This window comes from Glandiceps talaboti, chromosome 20 (assembly GCF_964340395.1).
Source record: "Glandiceps talaboti chromosome 20, keGlaTala1.1, whole genome shotgun sequence".
NCBI classification, from domain to species: domain Eukaryota; kingdom Metazoa; phylum Hemichordata; class Enteropneusta; family Spengelidae; genus Glandiceps; species Glandiceps talaboti.
Window position 1 is genome coordinate 2,946,465 of NC_135568.1, and position 21,711 is coordinate 2,968,175.

At 34.3% G+C, this 21,711-nt stretch overlaps 1 protein-coding gene across 1 annotated transcript; it reads left to right on the plus strand.

Annotated features, from left to right (window-relative positions):
- Positions 1–1,389: 1,389 nt before the first annotated feature.
- Positions 1,390–15,167, plus strand: LOC144450960 (neuronal acetylcholine receptor subunit alpha-9-like). Its single transcript, XM_078141718.1, has 7 exons — positions 1,390–1,405; positions 5,573–5,712; positions 6,139–6,183; positions 8,132–8,241; positions 11,324–11,526; positions 13,993–14,319; positions 14,653–15,167. The coding sequence occupies exons 1-7, from the start codon at positions 1,390–1,392 to the stop codon at positions 15,165–15,167; spliced, it is 1,356 nt and encodes a 451-aa protein (XP_077997844.1).
- The last annotated feature ends 6,544 nt before the right edge of the window (positions 15,168–21,711 follow it).

Sequence of the window (21,711 nt, forward strand, 5' to 3'; positions counted from 1 at the left end):
ACCGAGGTCTTGAATTGACTTAAACATCCAAATATACTTAAATATAAGACAGTGTAAAACTCTTACATTTAAGACCTCCATTAATAGATTAGTGGGGTATTGTAGTGTAAGGCACAGTTTGTCATGCTTCGTTTCATATTACGCACATGCACCTTTACATGAAATGCGCAGCATAGTATACCTATGTTTCACATCACATGTTCATATGCATTCTTTGACAATACGGTCTTAACATTTAAAAATGGATTCAACCTGAGCTCTAAAAGCCGTCTTCTTTTTCATGCATGGCGTGACAGCATATTTATGATCAGAGTTATTCAGTTGAATAATTGTTTCATGAAATATGAAATCAATCTCGACCAAAGAATTCTATCCTAGTTAAGCATCAAATTCACTTGTACTAAAACTATACATACATACATACATACATACATACATACATACATACATACATACATACATACATACATACATACATTCATTCATACATACATACATATATACATACATACATACATACATACATACATACATACATACATACATACATACATACATACATACATATATATATACATACATACATACATACATACATACATACATTCATTCATTCATTCATACATACATACATACATACATATATACATACATACATACATACATACATACATACATACATACATACATACATACATACATATATATATACATACATACATACATACATACATACATACATACATACATACATACATACATACATACATACATACATACATACATACACACACAGACACACATACATACATACATACATACATGCATGCATACATACATACATACATACATACATACATTCATTCATTCATACATGCATATACACATACATACAGATAGACAGACAGACAGACAGACAGACAGACAGACAGACAGACAGACAGACAGATAGATAGATAGATAGATAGATAGATAGATAGATAGATAGATAGATAGATAGATAGATAGATAGATAGATAGATAGATAGATAGATAGATAGATAGATAGATAGATAGATAGATAGATAGATAGATAGATAACTTTTGATGTTTAAAGCATTTTTCAGTCTTTCATACTATATTTACAAAGGGAATATTCGGCCTAGTAGTGTAAGACATATGAATGTTATTTGTAAGTTAATGACATATAGTAATAAACTAGAGAAAATAAATCAACAGTGTTTGTGGTAATACTGATTAATTATCATACACAGATGATGACCTCCTACAAAAATCGTGTCCTGTTATTTAACCCTGTATGTGTTACTGGGTATTATCTACAACATACACACTATTTATCAACTATACCATGTGTCAATTTTGTCACATTCTTCAATACTCAGTTTAATCATGATTTCGTTCAGAGGTAAATGTCTGTGATTATTTCTAATTAAAAAGTAATTGAATTTGTGTTTAAAGTGGACACAAGAGGGTCATGCATATTAGACACCTTAGTGATAAATATTGATTTACAATTTAAATCCATGAAGTTGAGTCGAAGTCAATTGATCATGGTAGATGCTGAAATGAAACGGAAACGTTACTGTATTGGACTAGACATTGAGAAACCAACGCCGTGAATTGTCCAAATATAAGGAGAAACATCTAATTTGGTGTGACATACTATACATACCTGATTTAATATACACTACGATATATATAAACAATTTCACAATATTTGCATCGACAAAAAACAAGGCATGCATTCTCTTCGGTTTATATACCTTCTGAAAGTTAACCTGTTTTGTATTCACATGGTGTTTACCCATCCACGTATTAGTGCTATACTTGAAATTAGCTTTTGGCAAGTAATTGCAGAACGTCTCGTCGAAGTCTGCAATGTTCAGCTTATCTATACGCTAGAAGTCGTTCTCAGTCGTTGCACATGACTATATCTCCCTTCATCACATAATGCCTCTCATATATACTCATCAAATAGCTCGATGACACATAAGTGAAAATCCATTCATCAATTTTATAGCCACTAATCACTCTGAGTAAACTTTAGCAGACGACACGTACTACTCGACGTGATGTTATGAGTTTAGCATATATTCAACATTTTCCTAAGTCTGATGTTTACGGTATACCAATTTTTCCATTACTAATCAATTCTGTAATTTCTTCCAAAGGAGGGAACTTTCGTGGTCTATCATTTCCAGTAATCTATAATATATCATCGAGAACTATTGATAATGTGTTTGAGAGCATTTATTATAATGCGTCATCAACTTCTCCAAATGAGCACTGTTACTCAAAGTTGGCGAAAGCTGAAAACAATGAAACAAGCGAAAATCTATTTCTGTATGTAATAGAAATTAACGATATGATTTTCTAAATTAACAAGCTGTTTTAATCATAGCTTTTTGCAAAAGATACTGGTCGACGCTGAATTAATATAATACAACCAGTGTGTTAAAAATAGACCAACATATCAATTAGTCAGTAAATCGATAAATCAACCAATTGATAACATCACTTGCTCTAGTTATACCCAAGTTCCTACTCATCTTTTACTTTGGTAATCACTGAAGACATCTTACTCCTTGATTGTATTAAGGTGCTCAGTAAACCATGTATACTTTGTCAATCACAATACAAACACAATACAGTGATGCGCATACTTTGTCAATCACAATACAAACACAATACAGTGATGCGCTGTTTTTATTCTTAATCATCTAAGACTTCAGCTACTGATCTTATCTTCTAATATATTGTAGCGAAAGGCATCACCAAATGTCATCATAATCTTTCAACCAAAATCTAATATTTTTTAAACAAATTAGACAGATCCCACTTGTACAATTCCTAAACTCGTAAAAGAAATTAGTGAATACTGAAATGGTTCCCGAACTGTTTCTTGACCCAGCTTTTAAAGATCTAGGTCTTGCTTTTATCAATATAGAAACGAGTGTGGAGACACTCTCTTGTGATTCTAGCAGTGATTGTTTAATCTCTGTGGAGATAAACTTCCGGTCTTTTGAAATGGAATACGATTCTAATCGTCGTTCCTTATCTCAACTTGCGTCTATTAATCAATTAAAGTCTCATTTCATAAATCTCCTCCAAAAGTTGATATCACGATAACATTTAAATAATCATTACTGTGAAATTACCTTTCTACATATCTAGAAAAGATCATTTTTATGAGTTTTCGTCAAATGGCGGACTCTTACTTTGAGACCAAGAAGTCAGAAATACTTGAGATGATAATGGAACACACTTAACGTGCAATGACCTTGAACTAAAACTTAATGTGTGTAAACCATCAGTAGGTTATGATAGTTGGGTGAAATATTATATAAATTGAGGAGGCCTAATTATCTCAGGATTTGAATTGTATTGGTATTAGGTTTCAGGCAATACAAATTACTGATTTCACTTGTACTAATTACTTTAAAAAAACATTATTACAGCGACTGATATGTGGATACCTTACTGTGCTTAATATGGATGGGAAAGCATTTGTATTTATGAACATGCCATGGCAATGGTATTCTCTGAAACAAATCGCTAAATTTAATGTTAGGAAGGGTTACATAGTATTGTTAGGGAGCTTTACATACTCTATTGATAACGCTGTAGCATGTGAGTAAAGTGATGTATATTTAGAATCGAGTGAAGATTGTGGTCAGTGAATATTGAATATGTTGGTGTTTTAATTTAAACAATTTATAAAAGTTATGTTTACCTTCTTAAAACAACAATACCGTATAGGTGACTGCACACCATTCACTATCGTTGAACCATTAAAATTAAGCATATCACTACTTACACAGATAAGTAATTATCTACTCAATGTAACTGTACAGTGTAATAAAATAATAATAAGGTAAATAAACGCCAATCGAAAAAATTCCAGGTCAATTGATTGAATGAATCGAATTGAAATTATAAGATGATTGTGTGTTGATTTTATATGGGAAACAAATTAAGTAAAGTTTATCTTTTGAGTAGTTCCAGACTTTTTATTCCACTTAATCATTATATCTTTATCGCTACGGTCACATGATAATTGTAATATGGTACAATAACATGAGCTTAATCTCTAACAAGTATGACCGAATAATTAGTTCCCAAGTTTAATTATCAGTGATTACTTTCCTATGAATGTATGATCACTTTTCACTCTCCCCAAGTTGCACTGAAAATGTTTAGAATCTAACTTGGCTGATACTCTAGCTATTAGACCTTCGTGCATTTCTACTAACGTAAATAGCTAATGTATATAGTCAAGGTCTTATACCAGAGGTATTGTCATCCTTCGACTTTTGTTTGGCAGCATGCCGTGCCCACATCCTACAAGTTTACTTGACTAGTTAAGAGTAAACATAAGACATGATTATATTGTAAATTATACACTTATAGAACGGCAATGCTCTCAGATTTATAGAAACTTTTACAAAATTTTGGAATATGTTCAAATACCATACATAATATCAAAGTAAATTAAGATTTAAGATATTTGGTGATCATTATTTGAGTGCTGTAACAGATTCCAAGGAAGGTAAATCCACTTATTTTCATATTTTCAGTGTTCATACATGATAGCCCAAGGCTATATTTCCCTTGCTGATTTATGTTGGAAGTGAAAAAAAATGGAATGAGAATTACCTACATAAATCTACCCACTGGCATTAGTCTTTAGACTAATATAATTTTAAGAGCTTTGACATCCAAATGGGATATATAAAATTTAACATCATTTCATTCATAAAATTTAGCATCATTCCATTCTAGTCATAAGAACCCTCAGGCAACTTGAAAGACTTGTTCTGTCTCCGTTGTTTTTACTTTTAAAAAATGAATAGTTGGTATTGTACATTCTTCTCAGCCATGACAGCCTGAGTAATGGCATTGGATTAAAAACCTATGTAAATTATGTACAATTAGTGTCCATCATACACCCAATCTAACCTGCTACAAAACTGCAACTTAGTTCATCCTCAATCCTTGTGAACAATTAAGCCATTTTTCTATAACTCGCATACAAGTAACATTTCTATGGTATAGGAAAAAACAGTGATTATACAGAAAATATTTTTTAATATTAGTATTCATGAAAAATAAATTCGTGTTAATTCTTCGGAAAATGAAAATGGATACATCATTCTGAGTGTAAAAGGACCCCTAACCACTTGAATTTAAGTTTGAAATCTATCCAACAATTATGTATATCAAGTACCAAATCCAAACGTTTTCTTCTGCTTGTACACATAGTCCTAATTTTTTAGTATCACTTGTTATCTTATTAAAGTCAGCATATTCGGTGTGACGGCATCCTTAATTCCATCTGTGGCAGCGGCACCTGATTTTAATGAAAACTAATAAGAAAATACCTCTTTCCAGACTAGTTTACACCTAATTCTGTATACATAATGAGGCCAAGTAATCACTTTTTAAAAGAAATTATAAGTTATTATTTATCATGATTATTTATGAATACAATACAGTTTGCATACAATATGTGGGATGTAAAACAAAGACAAATTGATAAATGAATGTTAATATGAATTTATTTTTCTAACAGAAGCCTTGAGTACAGATGCACATTATCAGCTTTTAGAGACACTATTGGTTAATTACAGCTCAATTATCAGACCTGTCAGAAATGTTTCTACAATTACTGAAGTAAATATGCAACTTTATCTCTCACAAATAATAGATATGGTAAGTACAGTGTTAAACTATTACAATATTGACGGTTTTAACCAATTTTATCTAACCTCTTAATAGCCACAATAGTATTCATGCTCATCAACATGTCTCACCATTTTTTCTGCATCACATTCAATTTCTTTCTTTTGGATATCCCGAGTCCCTGACACACACTCCTCTTTGAAAACATCATTTCAGTACATTTACATACGTTATGTTAATATCAACATGCAATGCCTTCTCTATTGATGACCGTAGCCATAAAAGAGCAGTTTTCTCAAACCCTAGAAGTCTATCTAATAAATACAACACTGGAATGCAACAATTATCATGTTGGAGCATAACCCTTCAGCCTCGATTCACTAGTTCCATTACTGAAATATGTTCACACTGATTAAGGAGAAATTAGTCTAACTTTAAGTTTTCTTCACTCTTTAGGATGAACGAGTTCAAACACTCAAGATAAATACATGGCTTACCTTTGTAAGTATGCGGTTATTTCATTATTCTTACACCCACACGCAGGCACGCACACCTACCTACCTACCTACCTACCTACCTACACACACACACACGCAAACACATGCACAGACAGACAGACAGACAGACAGACAGACAGACATAATAAATACATACATACATACATACATACATACATACATACATACATACATACACACACATACATACATACATACATACATACATACATACATACATACATACATACATACATACATAACATACACACATACATACATACATACATACATACATACATACACACACACACACACACATACATACATACATACATACATACATACATACACACACACACGTACGTACGTACGTACATACATACATACATACATACATATATACATACATACATACATACATACATACATACATACATACATACATACATACATACATACATATGTAACTGCTCTTTGCCTAGATAGTGCTTAAAATAAATAATTGATCTTATCAAATATTATTTAATGTATTCTTACGTATCACTCTTTATCATGTCTCCGTTCACATCAATACAGCCTTAATAACACTATCATCAATTATACTGTAATCTTTACTCGAGTGTGTGATTACATTTCGAAATATACACTACTTGGTATGCATAACCTAGCAACGCTGTTCAAATTTAAATGGATAAATTACCACAAGCATGTCCCCTTGAGGTTTTCTATAAATTAATGAGTTTATTTTGAACATTTACCATCACAATTCCCTGTTCCTTGTTGTTTTAGCAAAATCAAGGGAGTTGAATGTAACAAATAATATCACTTGTTAAAGTGGCCATATGGATGAGAATTTGGTATTTATTTTGGATTTTTATTTGATAAAACAGCTTCCCTATGTTTTTCTACTTGAAAAAATAATGTGAAAGAACATATACCAAGTCCATGTTCATAACTCAATACATTGCAAAAAGATGGAAAAAGTGTAAAAAGTTTGTTATTGTACGTACAATAACAAACATTTTATACATTTTTTAATGTTTTGCAGTTTATTGAGTTATGGACATAGACTAAGTATATGTTATTTCACATTATTTTTTCAAGTATAAAAACAAAGTGAAGTTGTTTTATCAAATAAAAATCCAAAATAAATACCAAATTCTCATCCATATGGCCACTTTAACTGCAAGAATGGAAAGACATAAACTTACAAGTGACAATACTTGTCTTTAAAATGTACATGTTAATGCTAAAGACCTATGCAATAGCTGTAAATTTGTAACACCCCGAGTCAAGTCACTCCGACTTGAAGACGACTACTGACAAAATACGTACGTCGTGAATATTTTTCGACTGCATAAAAACAATATTAGTGGATAACACAACTATACTTGCACAGGCTTAAAATTTGAAAAACTGCAGACAATAATGGCGCCTTTGGACGTCTTCAATCCTGTTCTCAGCATCAAATAAACAGGGGTTCATGTGTGACCTGTCAGTCCATAGAACGCCAAGCAACACATCATGTAATGTTTACATTTTGGCTCGCACGTGGTAAAATTGTCTAACCATGTTTCATACATATTCATGAAAATATTCAAATCTAAACCTTAATCTAAATCCATACATTTTGCTCATTTTTTGTGGCTTACAATAATATCATCTAAATGGAAATAAACAACAATCACATGTTTATAGCCTCTCAAAACAACTTCAAAGGAGATAATCATAACAGTTTAACATAAATAATTTATCTTCTCGGCAGTATTGTAAATTCATTGATTCAAATAAACCCCTATATTTCATTCCAAAAGCTTGTCACAGCTATACGTAAAAGTAAGCATATTATTGAAGACGAGTTTAACGGTTCCAGTCGTTAGACAGTACAAATATTTACACTAAAATTTGATTTCCGTGTCAATTTTTCTCTATTTCCATAATAATTCTAGAATTGGACAGATGAATACCTTATATGGAGTTTGGAGGAATACCATGCTGTGACAAATCTCAAACTACCATCACATTTGATATGGCTACCGGATATTGTGCTTTATGAAAAGTATGTGAATATCCCTTCATTCAGTACATTCCAATTGTTTCATACATATTTAACATATGTTGATATCTCAATAATTCTATAAGTATTACTTTGAATATTGCATTCGCTATATAGAATTCTCAATAGAATTTAATCAACCGAAGTGTCAGAAAAGTTATCAGACGTCAGTATTTCGTAGCCTGACAGCCATATTCATCTGGGAATGATTGCATCACCCACGGCTTGGGTTGTGACATCCCCCTCTCCCTTTCGGTAATTGTCTCACTCAACACCAAGATTGTTGTCTGACCCCAAAACATTGGAATTATATAATATAATCCTGACTGTTGGTTGATGAAATTAACTAAGCGGAGCTATCATCATAAGTATTTGCTTTTGAATGGCTTAATTACATATGATATATTTATAGCGAGACCAAATCCCAGCAGCTATAACTGCCTCCCACCTCATCACTGAAGCAGTATAAAGAATTAGATATACAACTGAAATATACCTTAAATTGGTTGTTTTTCATGCACTCATATATTCAAGAATAATGTTAAGTTCATTCACTACACATATGCTAATGACATAGTGTTAGGGATCCTGTGGATCATAGAGTCCTAAGAGGCTGATAGCCCAAAGCTACTGTAACTATGTATAAATGTTTAATACATTGTTGAAGATACGTCTCTTTTTCCAATGCAAACCATTTGATAAATAGATTGATAAATTACTTTTAAGTTTCTAAAGATCTTTAACATGAATAAATGGCCCGATACTAACTGATAACATCTTTAAGTACCCTTTCAGTATCAAATTCTCTGTTCTGGTCAGCACATTTGGTTCTTTCCGGTCATTGCAGACACGCCTTATCATTCCCGGCTTGCCCAAATTGCTCATGTGTAACACAAGCGCAGTCAGGTGTTCATTTCAATGCAAAATGAAAAAGAAATCACCTGCTTCTACTTCGTTCTTAGAACTTATATTAACCTCCCGATGCCAAGCAAAACGATAGCGTGATACATGTAGTGATGAAGACAGGGTCAGTACAGTAAAGTAGAAAATACAATTTCAAAGCTTTGTCTTGGGCAGGCGTTCACGCTTTCCGGTACTCCAAATGCTACATTTACTTTTCATTTCTCAAAATCTTAGTTCATATAACTGTACATTTAAAATCAATTAGACTATTGTTTGACATTTTATAAGCTGCACAAAATGGTCACAGAGATAAATACTTGGAAATGTTTACAATATAGGCTTTGACATATTTTATACCTGGAGACTAGATGAATTACAAAAGATGCCGGAAAACGATTGCATAGTGTAAATAAGATTTGTTAAAGACATCCAAGGTATAGTGTAAGGGATGGTGAAAGTACAACCTTAAAAAATGGCTTTAACATTTGCATCCTGGCTGGTGACGTTGTAAATAATATTTCTCTTTCAAAATTCGTCTTGGTACAAATTAGATTGTAAGTCAGATTGTGACAGTAATATCTACGTCCTAATGTTGTATGGAAAACGATTCTGCTCATTAAGCCTCCATTGTAATATACTTCCTACAAATTGGTTTACCAAATTACCGGTGCTATCTCTCTATATCAACTCTATAAAGGTTTGCCATGCGTCCCAATCTCATTAGGATTTCTCTCGAGAACGGAAAACATTCATCTCCTCGTGTGAGAGATTATTTATTGGTCTTACCACGATAAACCAAACACCCAGACTACTGACTACTCTGAAGGAAATGAAGGGATATCTTTTTAACTCAGGAAACCATATCATCTTGTTTCATCTGGAGGGAAATTTTAATGAAACATCTGTTTTATAAATTCATTTGTTTGCTGTTTGTTTCAATTCTTATAGTCACCTGACTAGTAAGGGACAGCTGCATTTAACATCAAACTGAGCTTTTTGTGTATATCTGTCGTTAGTTATTCAATATACCTTTCCGAAAGCTGTCATGAACGCTACCGGCAATGTCCACGTGATGTCTTAGACGTATTCTTGTCATGTTTGAACTGACATTTCCGATTGATGATATTCTCACGGCGAACAGAAAGATCAACGTAACATATATAATTGAACCCAAGGGATACACATGAGGAGATATTATTCGAATTCACCGAACACATTGCACTTACATGTGGATATATCGATTGACGAAGGTCACTAACGAAATCAAGTTCACATATGAATGTCATTATACATTGTGTGTATATCTGTGTAAACGTATGTATGACACTGTATATATATACATTGTTCACTTAAGTGAAAGCTTCAATAACTGGAATGTTATTTTTAATGATGTTAGATACACTAACTTACTCGTAATATCCCAACAGTGTTGCATCACCTTTGGATAACTTTTTTATGTTTGCAGCTGCATACACGCGTACGATAACTCAAATCAAATAATGTTGCCCGTTAAAGTGGAATAGTCTAAGGTCAGAAGCCTTTTTCACTTAGTTCAAATATAATACATTAACATTGATTAAACTATTCTAATACTCAATGGTATTAAACTAATTTAGATCTTCTGGTGTTCTTAGCAAAGTTAATTTGCATAGAAGGGTAATTATGTGCCTCAGTTGTATGTATACTGAATTGTATAATCAAATTGTTCAAGTATTTTGTCTGAATAACTGTTTTGAATTCTGCAAATAGTACCTTCTCATCTATTTAGAGGTTTTATTTTCTTAGCAAATGTGATAAAGGTGACATCATAATCTTCAAGTTTTGGTTATCTCTTTCAAAACTTACACTTTACGAGTGACAATACTACAAAACAAATAGCCATCCAGGATTTTTGAAATGTTGCATTTTCATCAGCAAAATATCAAAAAAATGTAAGAAATTTGTTTTAAAAATTAGACCAGAAGGTCTTAAATAGTAAGTGATACAAGTGTGCTTCGGTAAGTAAAATTCTACCAGCACTTTGAATATATTGCACACTTTACCTTTCCCCTAAACAGAATATTAAGTAAGTAAATAAATAAATAAATAAATAAATAAAATAACAGACACCATAATAAGAAGACACAAAACTATAAACCTGGCTTTTGTCAATTTGGATAATTGTCGAATTCATACATTTCAGTGCTGCTGACGAATATCGTAATTTCATGAAAGATCGTCTTGCTGTTGTCTATAACACGGGTACGGTGATGTGGGCAGCACCTGTCATATTTCAAAGCCAATGTCAAATAGATGTAACATACTTTCCCTTCGATGAACAAGACTGTAAGTTAAAGTTTGGTCCATGGCAATATGATGGAACAGAAGTCGTCATATCCGGGAACGGTAAGGATACATTTGAAAACTGCCACTGAACCTCTTAATGCAAGGTGATATGTGCAATCGATATCACGCTTCGGTGGCTTTTTGTCTTTTGCTTGTTAGCATGTGTGTCGTAAATTGGAATTAGAAAACAATTTATTAGTAAGCTGTACGTCCATATATACCTTCATTGATATGTACACAATTACTCAAGTCATCCATTTCTTCACACGTACCTCGTCACCTCCCTCTTCTCCGTCTTTCTGTACATATATAGATACATAGTTGTATAAATTTATGTAGCTATATTGATAGATACACATACCTACCTACCTACCTACCTACCTACATACATACATACATACATACATACATACATACATACATACATACACACACGCATACATACATACATACATACATACATACATACATACATACATACATACATACATACATACATACATACATACATACATGCATACATACATTATTGTATACAAATAACCAGCCAGTAGCAGCAGCCTGAAACTTGTTAAATTTAGCTACGGAAATAAAACTCCATAAAATAAAATCTTCAGATAAAAGATTTGGTAGGGTAGTTGGCTATCTTTCAGTCTAGAATGTAACATGTTGTTGCTATATATATTGTTGATACAATATGGTTAGAAGTGACTCAAATATAGGTAAAGTGAATTCTGTAGGGCAATTTATTCCCGAAGTCTGTATATCAGACATCCGATATTTATATAAAAGTCATTTTGACATTTGATTGGTTTGTCTGTTGATTCCCTGTCGACATAGTGTTATTATCCTTATATTACATTGTGATTACTTGGAAGTGAATTTAATCCTTCATTCGAATACTTCAGTTAGCAAACGAGGCTTGCAGCTATTACATTTGACGTTTTTGAAATTTGTTGTTGCCCTACGTGACTTGGAGCATAATCTAAACATGCAAATTGATTTCATTGCACGACAGGTTGACACGTACTCGTACACAGAACGTATTTTGGAGCAGCTGGAACGGTGGCGTTGCTACTGTTACAAAGAAGGGGGAGATCTCCTCTGTAACGAATGGGTCGACCTCGAATATCACATCTCAATTATAGCTACTAGTAGTATTTTGCAATATGCATGGAAATTATCAGGCGCACCAGCCGTCCGTTAACACAGATAAGAGAATCGGGGTAATTTCCCCATTGTCAGCTCTGACATCATGACGTTGAATTTCAAGTGTTAGTGGGAACCCCATATTTATCAGCAAATAAAATCACCTCAGCGGGTCATGCGTGTCGGACAACAGCCGAATAACAAAGCGTCAAGTCAATCATACTTTGTGGACGAATTGCAAAATCTCATCTGTCGCACTTCGTAGACTAATAATGTCATAATGGTCAAGAAGTAGGATAAATGGTCTGCGTACTTGTACAATTCCATGTCCGGTGCTACTAAGTGTAGCTTAAAACAGTCATTACAACAACTGATGCATATTTACGATTCAGTTATAATGTTTATATATATAACAGGGTCATATTTAACAGTATATGACTTATGGATAGCATAAGAACACAATCTACTTTACAGTTTATCAGTGTCTATGATAAATAAGATAAGTAGATAATTGAGTACCCTATTTTTCTTCATTTAGCCAAGTGATGTAGGACGTCTTGTCACTAGGAGTCAAAACTGAGAAGTGACAACACCCTCTCCTCAAAAGTATTTCCTGGTTGAATGTACACAGACGTCAAATTATACCAGCATAACCTTAAATTAGGGAAACTAAAACCAATTCCGATAATTATACTCATATTCCAAACATCCTATACAAATCACATAGATTCAAGGTATCTAGACGTATAGGAGAAGGGTATAAGATCTATGTTATCTGTTCGAACACTTACAACTTGACTTGACTTGCACATGATAATTGTGACCATATAAAAATAGTAGAAGTAAAGCATTGGGTATTCGCAGTGAATTACACACAACATATTTTGATAGCATACAAAAAAGATATAACTTAAATAAACAACACACAAAAATGTAATAAAAATAATGCTTCTAGTACGGATGAAATTCACTGACGGTATCATTACAAACAAACTGTGATTCCTTTCCTGGAATAGCACTGGATTTGTTGCTACTGAGATATGTTCTATATTAATCCCGAACCGCGTCTTATGGGTTTGAATATGGCAATTTATGGCCAAATAAATACAATTTAGACTGAATTTTCTATGAATAATGCGTATGTTGGTTCTTTAATAATAAGAACGAAACGTGATCTTGCGTATCATGTAGTTATATAAGACAGCCAATGAACTGCAACAAAATATCCATTCCCGAAATGAGTTGTCTAAGTATGTAAGGCCACGGTATGAAAGATGAGTAATTACATAATTTGGAAAACATCTTATCAAATTAGAACTATTTTTAGTTTGGAAATTAGTCTCCTTTTTTTCATTATTTCTTTAATTTCCTTTCTAGGCGACATTTCAGTATTTACTAGCGATGGGGAATGGGACATGGAATACATGACGAAAGAAAGCAACGTTCAACATTACCCGGATGCTCCCGGTATTCCATACACTGATGTCACTTACACTATTCACCTACGGCGGCGCCCTATTTTCTATTTCTTCAACTTAATAACTCCCTGTGTCTTGTTGGCTTCAGTGACAATGTTGACATTCTTTTTACCAGCTGAAGCAGGCGAGAAAATCACATTAGGAATAACGGTTTTGTTGTCTCTGACTGTGTTTTTGTTGCTATTGGCTGAGGCAATGCCACCATCAAGCGAAGTTCCTCTAATCGGTTAGTTTGCAATTATCTTCTGATATTAGACTGTATTAACACACTAGTAGTTGTGCGATATTGTTTATCAGGCTATTGAGCTCGACAATGTGTTTTTGAGTAACTTGTGTACTGAATATTTTACATTTTGTACTGTATGTATATATGTGAATGAGTGTATGTATGTACGTACGTACGTACGTATGTATGTAGACATATATTTGTTGACATACAGACTGTCAGACAGACAGACAGACAGACAGACAGACAGACAGACAGACAGACAGACATAGACACTGACGTAAAATAGTTCATTAAAATCATTGACACTTTAACGTTATTCATATCTTGTAGGTCAGTACTATGCTATGACCATGGTAATGGTTACACTGTCATTGTCAATGTCAGTCACTGTTCTACATTTACATTTCAATGGAGGTGAGATGTCACCGGTACCAGACTGGATGAGAAAATTCATCTTGAAGTTCATTGCCAGGGTCCTACGGATCAAGTTAGAAAAAATACGACCTGTCACCAATTCGGAGTTGCCCTGCAAGTGTACCATTCACGAAGCAGTGGAATCGTTGGAAGTGTTGCAAGCCGATTCACGTAAACTTCAAACAAATGGGTCTTTTCGAGAAAATACAAAAGAGACAAAGAAATCTAATTTTCACGATACGCATGCAATATTTCATCTGCTTGTAGAGTTCAAAAAAGTGTCAGCATTTTATGAAGAAAAAGACAGAGAGAAATGTGTTAGGAAAGAATGGAAACAGGTATCCATGGTGATGGACAGGTTGTTTCTGATACTATATTTGCTGGGAACTGTTTTAACAATACTTATTGTCACGTGTCAAATTAAATCATGAAGGTTGATAATACATACAACAGTCAGTGATTCACTTCAACAACTGTACACATTTCTTGGTTTTATACTTTACACGTTAAGTAACATTGTCTGCTGAGTATGCGAATGTTCCCTTCAGGAGTGATTCCTTATGATTAATAGATATACGTCTTCGACCAAAGATTGTCACTCCGTGGATAACGTCTTAAAGACGTCTTCGACTACCACTCCGTGGACCTAAGGTTGTCACCCCGTCAATAACGTCTTAACATTCAATGATTCAAATTCTTGATGTGTTCATTTTAAAGAGAAGTTATTGATTTACAGGATTATGTATGGGAATCTGCACAGTTAGTCAAAGACATTAGTTAAAATGTAAACACGAGTATTTATATTGGTAATTATTGACATCTTCTGCAGTGAAATTGAGTGATACAAAAAAAATGGCTGATGCTACAGATATTTCTAATCGACTATTGAGCTTTTAATATGTAGACAACAACAATAGGGAACTTGCAATCCAGACTGAGCATGCTCAGATACAAAGGACTATGGGATTATCTGTGGTTATCGTTATACCTTATCTGGAGCTATCAATAAAAAAAACCCTCCCACAATTGTCAGGGTAAATATGAATTGAAAATTCGTGGTTGTAAACAATGTAACAGTATTGTTTGCAATACCGATTCATTAGAATTTATTATCACATTTCCTATGATGCAACATTCAACATGGCGGGTTTGCAAGTTCCCTATTGCTAAGCTAGCGATATTATCTTGCGATGTTTCTCTCTACAATCACACCTGGACTCATAATAACAGACGTTTCATCATATCAAACACTGCCAATATTGATCATACAGTAGAATGAGCCAATTATGATGTAAATACCACTATCACTGGTATGGTGGGTGACACTTTGCAATCCAATAAGTAAGACCTAAGTGGAAATTCATTCAGTACATAAGATCCAAGTATGGTGGGTGATCATGGCACTTTGCAATCCATTTAATACGTAAGACCTAAGTTGAAATTCGTTCAGCCTGCAAGACCTAAGTCAGATAAAGCAGACATGGTTGATAAAACTGAAATTGTCCCACTCTTTAGGTAGAATAAGCCTAAAGGACAAATTTCCCTGAAAATCAAAGTGCTTGTGAAGTCTTGTCCATTGTTATTATGGAATGTTAAAAGTTATGTAGGGTTCACCGTTTTATTTTCAAGATAATCGTTAATCTTTCATTTGCCCACAGTATGTGGCGGCCATATTGAATTCTAAAATTACTAAATTTTGATATCATTTTGACCTCTATTTCAAAAGTGTGTACGGTGAGCCTAAACGGTTTTGTTGTTGATTTTAATTGAGAATAAGTTTTGCTTTCGTGAAACAAAGTAAAGGAAACGTTTAACGAGTTTAAAGAGGTTATTTCCATGGTGCATTCTAATTTATTAAGAACAAAGTGAAGGTATTACCTAAGAAAGAAGCAAGTACGAATGTATTAATGTTTCTTGAAGTGTTATCCACCACTGTTTGCAAAGGAAAGTACACAGTTGTTGTTTTTTAAGCTTGAGGAACCCTGGTAACAGGAAGGGGGGAATCTGGTAAAACTGGTAAATTCAATAAAAAATCTGGGTCACTTAAACAATGTTTTTGTGATGTACAAGGAATTCGTGCATATTGTAAGCAGTCACATGTTTTCACAACATTGTCAATTTGCTATTTGTATATGTATTCATATTTGTATTTCTGAATCATATTTTATATTCAACATGTCGCTCTCATATTTTCCATATTCTTACTATGCAGTAAGATCTTTAAAACTATTTGAATTTTCTTTAAATTTAGGGGAGACAAGAACAATACAAAGAGTGGTATCTACTTGAATATGTACATGCACCTTATTACGTAATAAAATGCAATAAATTACTATTTACTTTTTAATCAATGACAACAACATATTTCGACTCTAAATTACTTTTCGAAAGTTATACTTTTTAGACAGTGGAGCCAATGACTTCCTGTTTACCAAGTATGATTTTTACATTACTAGTTTTATTAGTATAATAAAAAAATAGCATATTAAATTGGCTGATGTTGGAAATGCAACTTTAAATACGATGTATGCATACAACCATTTGCATAATATTTCCAAGATACTGTGTATCAGGATATAAATACACTCTCACATATTTATCAAGTGTAGTAATCTATAATTTATACCCAAATGTATGTGGTCAAAATATGGAAAATAGACCAAGCCTCGCCTAGCCTACGAAGAAAATTTCGCGTCAATGTATCAATAATGGTGACCTATACATTGACCTCTATATAATTAGTGTACAGTTAGGGCGCGCCACTCAACAAAATCTTGACAATTTTCCCGTAGTGAAAATGCAACATGCAACGAGTAGACAGACCGACTTGTAAACTCGTGGTGGGACAGAAGGAAGTTCAACACGCACATGCCATATCCCGGGTATGTAGGGGATCACGAAAGCCGAGTGAAGTCGAGGAGGACTTGAAAAATCACAGATATAGAGCTAAATTTCTTGCATAAATCATGGAATTGCAAGACTATACCCTTACGGAAAGCATTCAGTTTAAATCTGGTCTACTCTATCGTACATATATTCATAACAACCTTTCAAAACACAGTTGACATTCACAAGCGGCTTTTGATTCTTTATGGTAGAATTAAATCGCAAATTGTACACCACGGGCGTAATTTCAAAACTTTGTACGATCTTGCTTGACTTACCTTTACTTGAACCTACTTGCGCTTGCCCTACCTTTAGTTGACTCTTGACTTGACCTAACCTGACAATTTAGAGGGTGGGCAAGGGGTATTTTCGCACTTCGTAATCGGGCCATTTAATTTTTCGTTATTTGTAAAACATTGCAATATTATATAAATAGTCCGTAAAATCGTAATTCAGTGGTCGGCGTACTGCGTAATCACTGTTTATTTTGATACCACTGTAGAGTAATTATATGAAGGATTCAATACAAGCACCACTAAACGCGATCTGTCCTATATTCGTATACCCAGGACTTTGCAAAAATAGCAGTCACCGTATCAGAATACAATGTGTATTCTTCTTCTTTGCTTTTCCTTTTTTTTTTTTTGGGGGGGGGGGGGTCCCAGGCCCACGAAGGTCAAAGTTTGTCGATGGAAAAGGAAAGAATGAATGTCCCCTTTGAACTGGGGAATTTAGAATATTAAAAGTACAATGAAGGTCATTCGTTTAATTGTCGGCCAATGTCACGGGATATTCATCAGCTCAACGCGAACATGCAATGTTGTAAATTACGTGATTCGTTAAGTTTAATACTGGATGGATGTATGATGAACAACGCGGTATACCGGTAGTTCACTAGTTGCTTCAAAGGTATTAGACTGTAATGGGCTATTTAAATTTCTGTAATTGTACGTGTATTTATGTTTTACAGATTGATATGATTTTGTTTAACACCGAGCTGTGCATCACCGTTTCAAAACAGATCCCCGTGGGTTCCCGTTCCGAATATATGCGCGTACTATTCACTGTTTCGATACTTAGTGGTATGGCATACAAAATTATACATTGTACATGTACTACCATATGTTATTCATTCACATATTGCTCTATATTTTCATTGAAAAAGCAATATTTCTATTTTGAATAGAAGTGCGTATTTTTAATCAGACGATACGTCAATGTAGCACTGAAGCGCATACTTTCGGTCCCGTTTTTTTACCTCCGTACTTTGTAATTCAACACTTGTTATTTTTTTCTGTACATCGTTCTTGGGAAACCCTTGCCCACCCTCAATTTAGAATGGAGTTGTAGAGAGTACAAATAGCGAACACTGAATGCATGCACTTATGAAAATAATATTCAATAACTGTGCTATAAACTTCAGCAACATTTCCGAAGATCTCAAAGCTGATGGAATCACGTGCACGGTGTATTATTTTCATACCAGTAACGCTGTACCATCAAATAATGTTGGAAGGAATAACTTTCAGGTGAAACCATTTGACAATTACACACACACACACACACACATTCACTCACTCACTCACTCACACACACACACACACACACACACACACACACACACACACCACAAAAAATCTATAACATCGACATATTGCAGTCTAACTCGGAGTATTCAACTTAAAATATCGATAAACTTGTTTTACTCACGATTGCTGAACTATTCAGTGACGACGATGCTGCAACAAAAATGTTCATTTGGCAAGTGCCAAGTCCAAGTATTTTCAGTCAAAGTTCACAAAAAATGTTCATTTGGTAAGTGCCAAGTCCGCGTATTTTCAGTCAAAGTTCACAAAAAAATGTTCATTTGGTAAGTGCCAAGTCCGAGTATTTTCAGTCAAAGTTCACAGTTAATACTGTCCAAGAGTGCACATATTTCACTCTACGTACTATACCTGATGTCAGGCAACGGCCATTTACCGTATACGCACTCTGTGCCAAGTCCGAGTATTTTCAGTCAAAGTTCAAAGTTAATATTGTCCGAGAGTGCACACATTTCACTCTACGTACTATACGGTATACCTGATGTCAGGCAACGGCCATTTACCGTATACGCACTCTGTGCCAAGTCCGAGTATTTTCAGTCAAAGTTCAAAGTTCATATTGTCCAAGCGTAGTGCACACAGTTCACTCTAGTTCAAACCCATTTACAGGTTAACAACAAGCACATTTAGCCCAGGAATAGGAGCACGATAATTAAAAACGTGTTTTCGCTTCAATTCCAGTCCGGATAGAATGTCCGTTCTTAGCGTACCTGGCCCTGGCAGAATTGAAAACCTGGTACAGTGCACTCTGGTTGTGGCTGCAAATATTATCATGGGGACATGCCCAAATCCAACTTGACTATTGTTTTCTTTTTTGCTGTTACGTTTACTGTTGTTTATTCTTTTATGAGCGCTCGTTCCATACGAGAGCTCACCAAAGAACAAAGGACAGTAAACGCAACAGCAAAAAAGAAAACTCGCTCTGCACACTACACCGGATTTTAATTAAATCAGACTAATTAATATTGGCCCAAATCCGGTCCACCGCGCCACAACGTGCAGAACGCGTTTTCTTTTTTGCTGTTCAATGCTTTGTCGTTTGTTCTTTTGTGAGCGCTCGTTCCATACGAGAGCTCTGTACAACCGACATTTGTAATAACTGCCGACATTTGTAATAACGCCGATATTTGTAATAAAATCACGTTTACACATTTCGCGCGATCGGTTTATACAAATATCGGCAATTATTACAAATGTCGGTTGTACATCTGTACGTGAGCTCACCAAAGAACAAACGACAGTGAACGTAACAGCAAAAAAGAGAACGCGCTCTGCACACTACACCGGATTTTAATTAATCAGACTAATTAATTTGCCCAAATCCACCGCGACACAACGTGCAAAGTGGGGGTTCTAACACGTGTTACAAGTTTGGCTTCAAATAATAAGTATGTGCACTGACAGTGAATACAAATCTGATTGGCAGAAACTCAAGAGTGAATGTGATTGGAAGAAACAAAACGAAAAGCAGGAAACTTCAGACTTATGTGCAATTACATATATAGGGCGAGTTCAGGATATAAATATTTTGCGACCCGTTAGCTAAAATGTCCACATCGCTGTCTTGTAACTAACTGTGCTAGGTCAGGTCTTGTCTACTACGAAACTGCATACTGGCTATGTTTACCTCAATATCCAGCCATACGCCAACCGAACGTGTTAATTCTCTAGTCTGTATTTATATTCCTCATAATTCACTGCCAACTAATTTACATGCAAATTAAACCCTCACTAATTTATATATAACGTACGAATATTTTGTCTTCGGGTCAATCCTAGGTCAATGTCCAGGTTAATCCTAGGTCACGAGGAGTCTTCACTTTCTGACATGACACTGTATCGATATCTACTGCATAATTGTACTCGAATAACCCTGTACTGTGCGCCCTCATCGATCACATAAGGCTAACCTTTCGTTGGTAGTGCGACGCTCCGTGTTAACGCGAAGCCAGGTGGGACGCTCCGAGGACTGTAGATGTCCTAATATTACTTAATCTTTATATTCATCTTTATATTGTTGAATACGGAAGGCATTCAGTTTAAATCTGGTTATACGATATATTACCGAAGAGGTTCATGTTAAAGTTTAGCAATAAATCCGATAATATAAGTCTGGCATGTTGATTTGATATTTCACAGCTATGTATATAACACTGCTTAGGCCTAATACAAAAATTGTGTGGTTCTGATTACGCTCAATTTTAGAATAGATGGGGTAGGTAGATTTTTTGTTTTATTTTATTACTTTTCTTTTCTGTGTGAGTGTCTAGTTCAGGTTTTCTGTTGTTTACCGAATGTTTTCTGTGTTGTTTATTTCTTCCTATCAGATGTACAGCCATTACAAATTGGAAGAAGTTTCTTTTGTCTTTTTTAAGTTGATGTCAGTTTCCGCATCCACTATTTCTCATGGGACTTCACAACTTCTGTAATTTTATTTTTCTTCTTCTCCCATATCGTTTATACTATACGTAAAAAAAAGTTTAGG

Coding starts and splice junctions, on each gene's coding strand:
- LOC144450960 (XM_078141718.1), top strand. Junction 6,184..8,131: donor TAAATACATGGCTTACCTTT/GTAAGTATGCGG, acceptor TAATAATTCTAG/AATTGGACAGATGAATACCT. Junction 8,242..11,323: donor GATATTGTGCTTTATGAAAA/GTATGTGAATAT, acceptor CATACATTTCAG/TGCTGCTGACGAATATCGTA.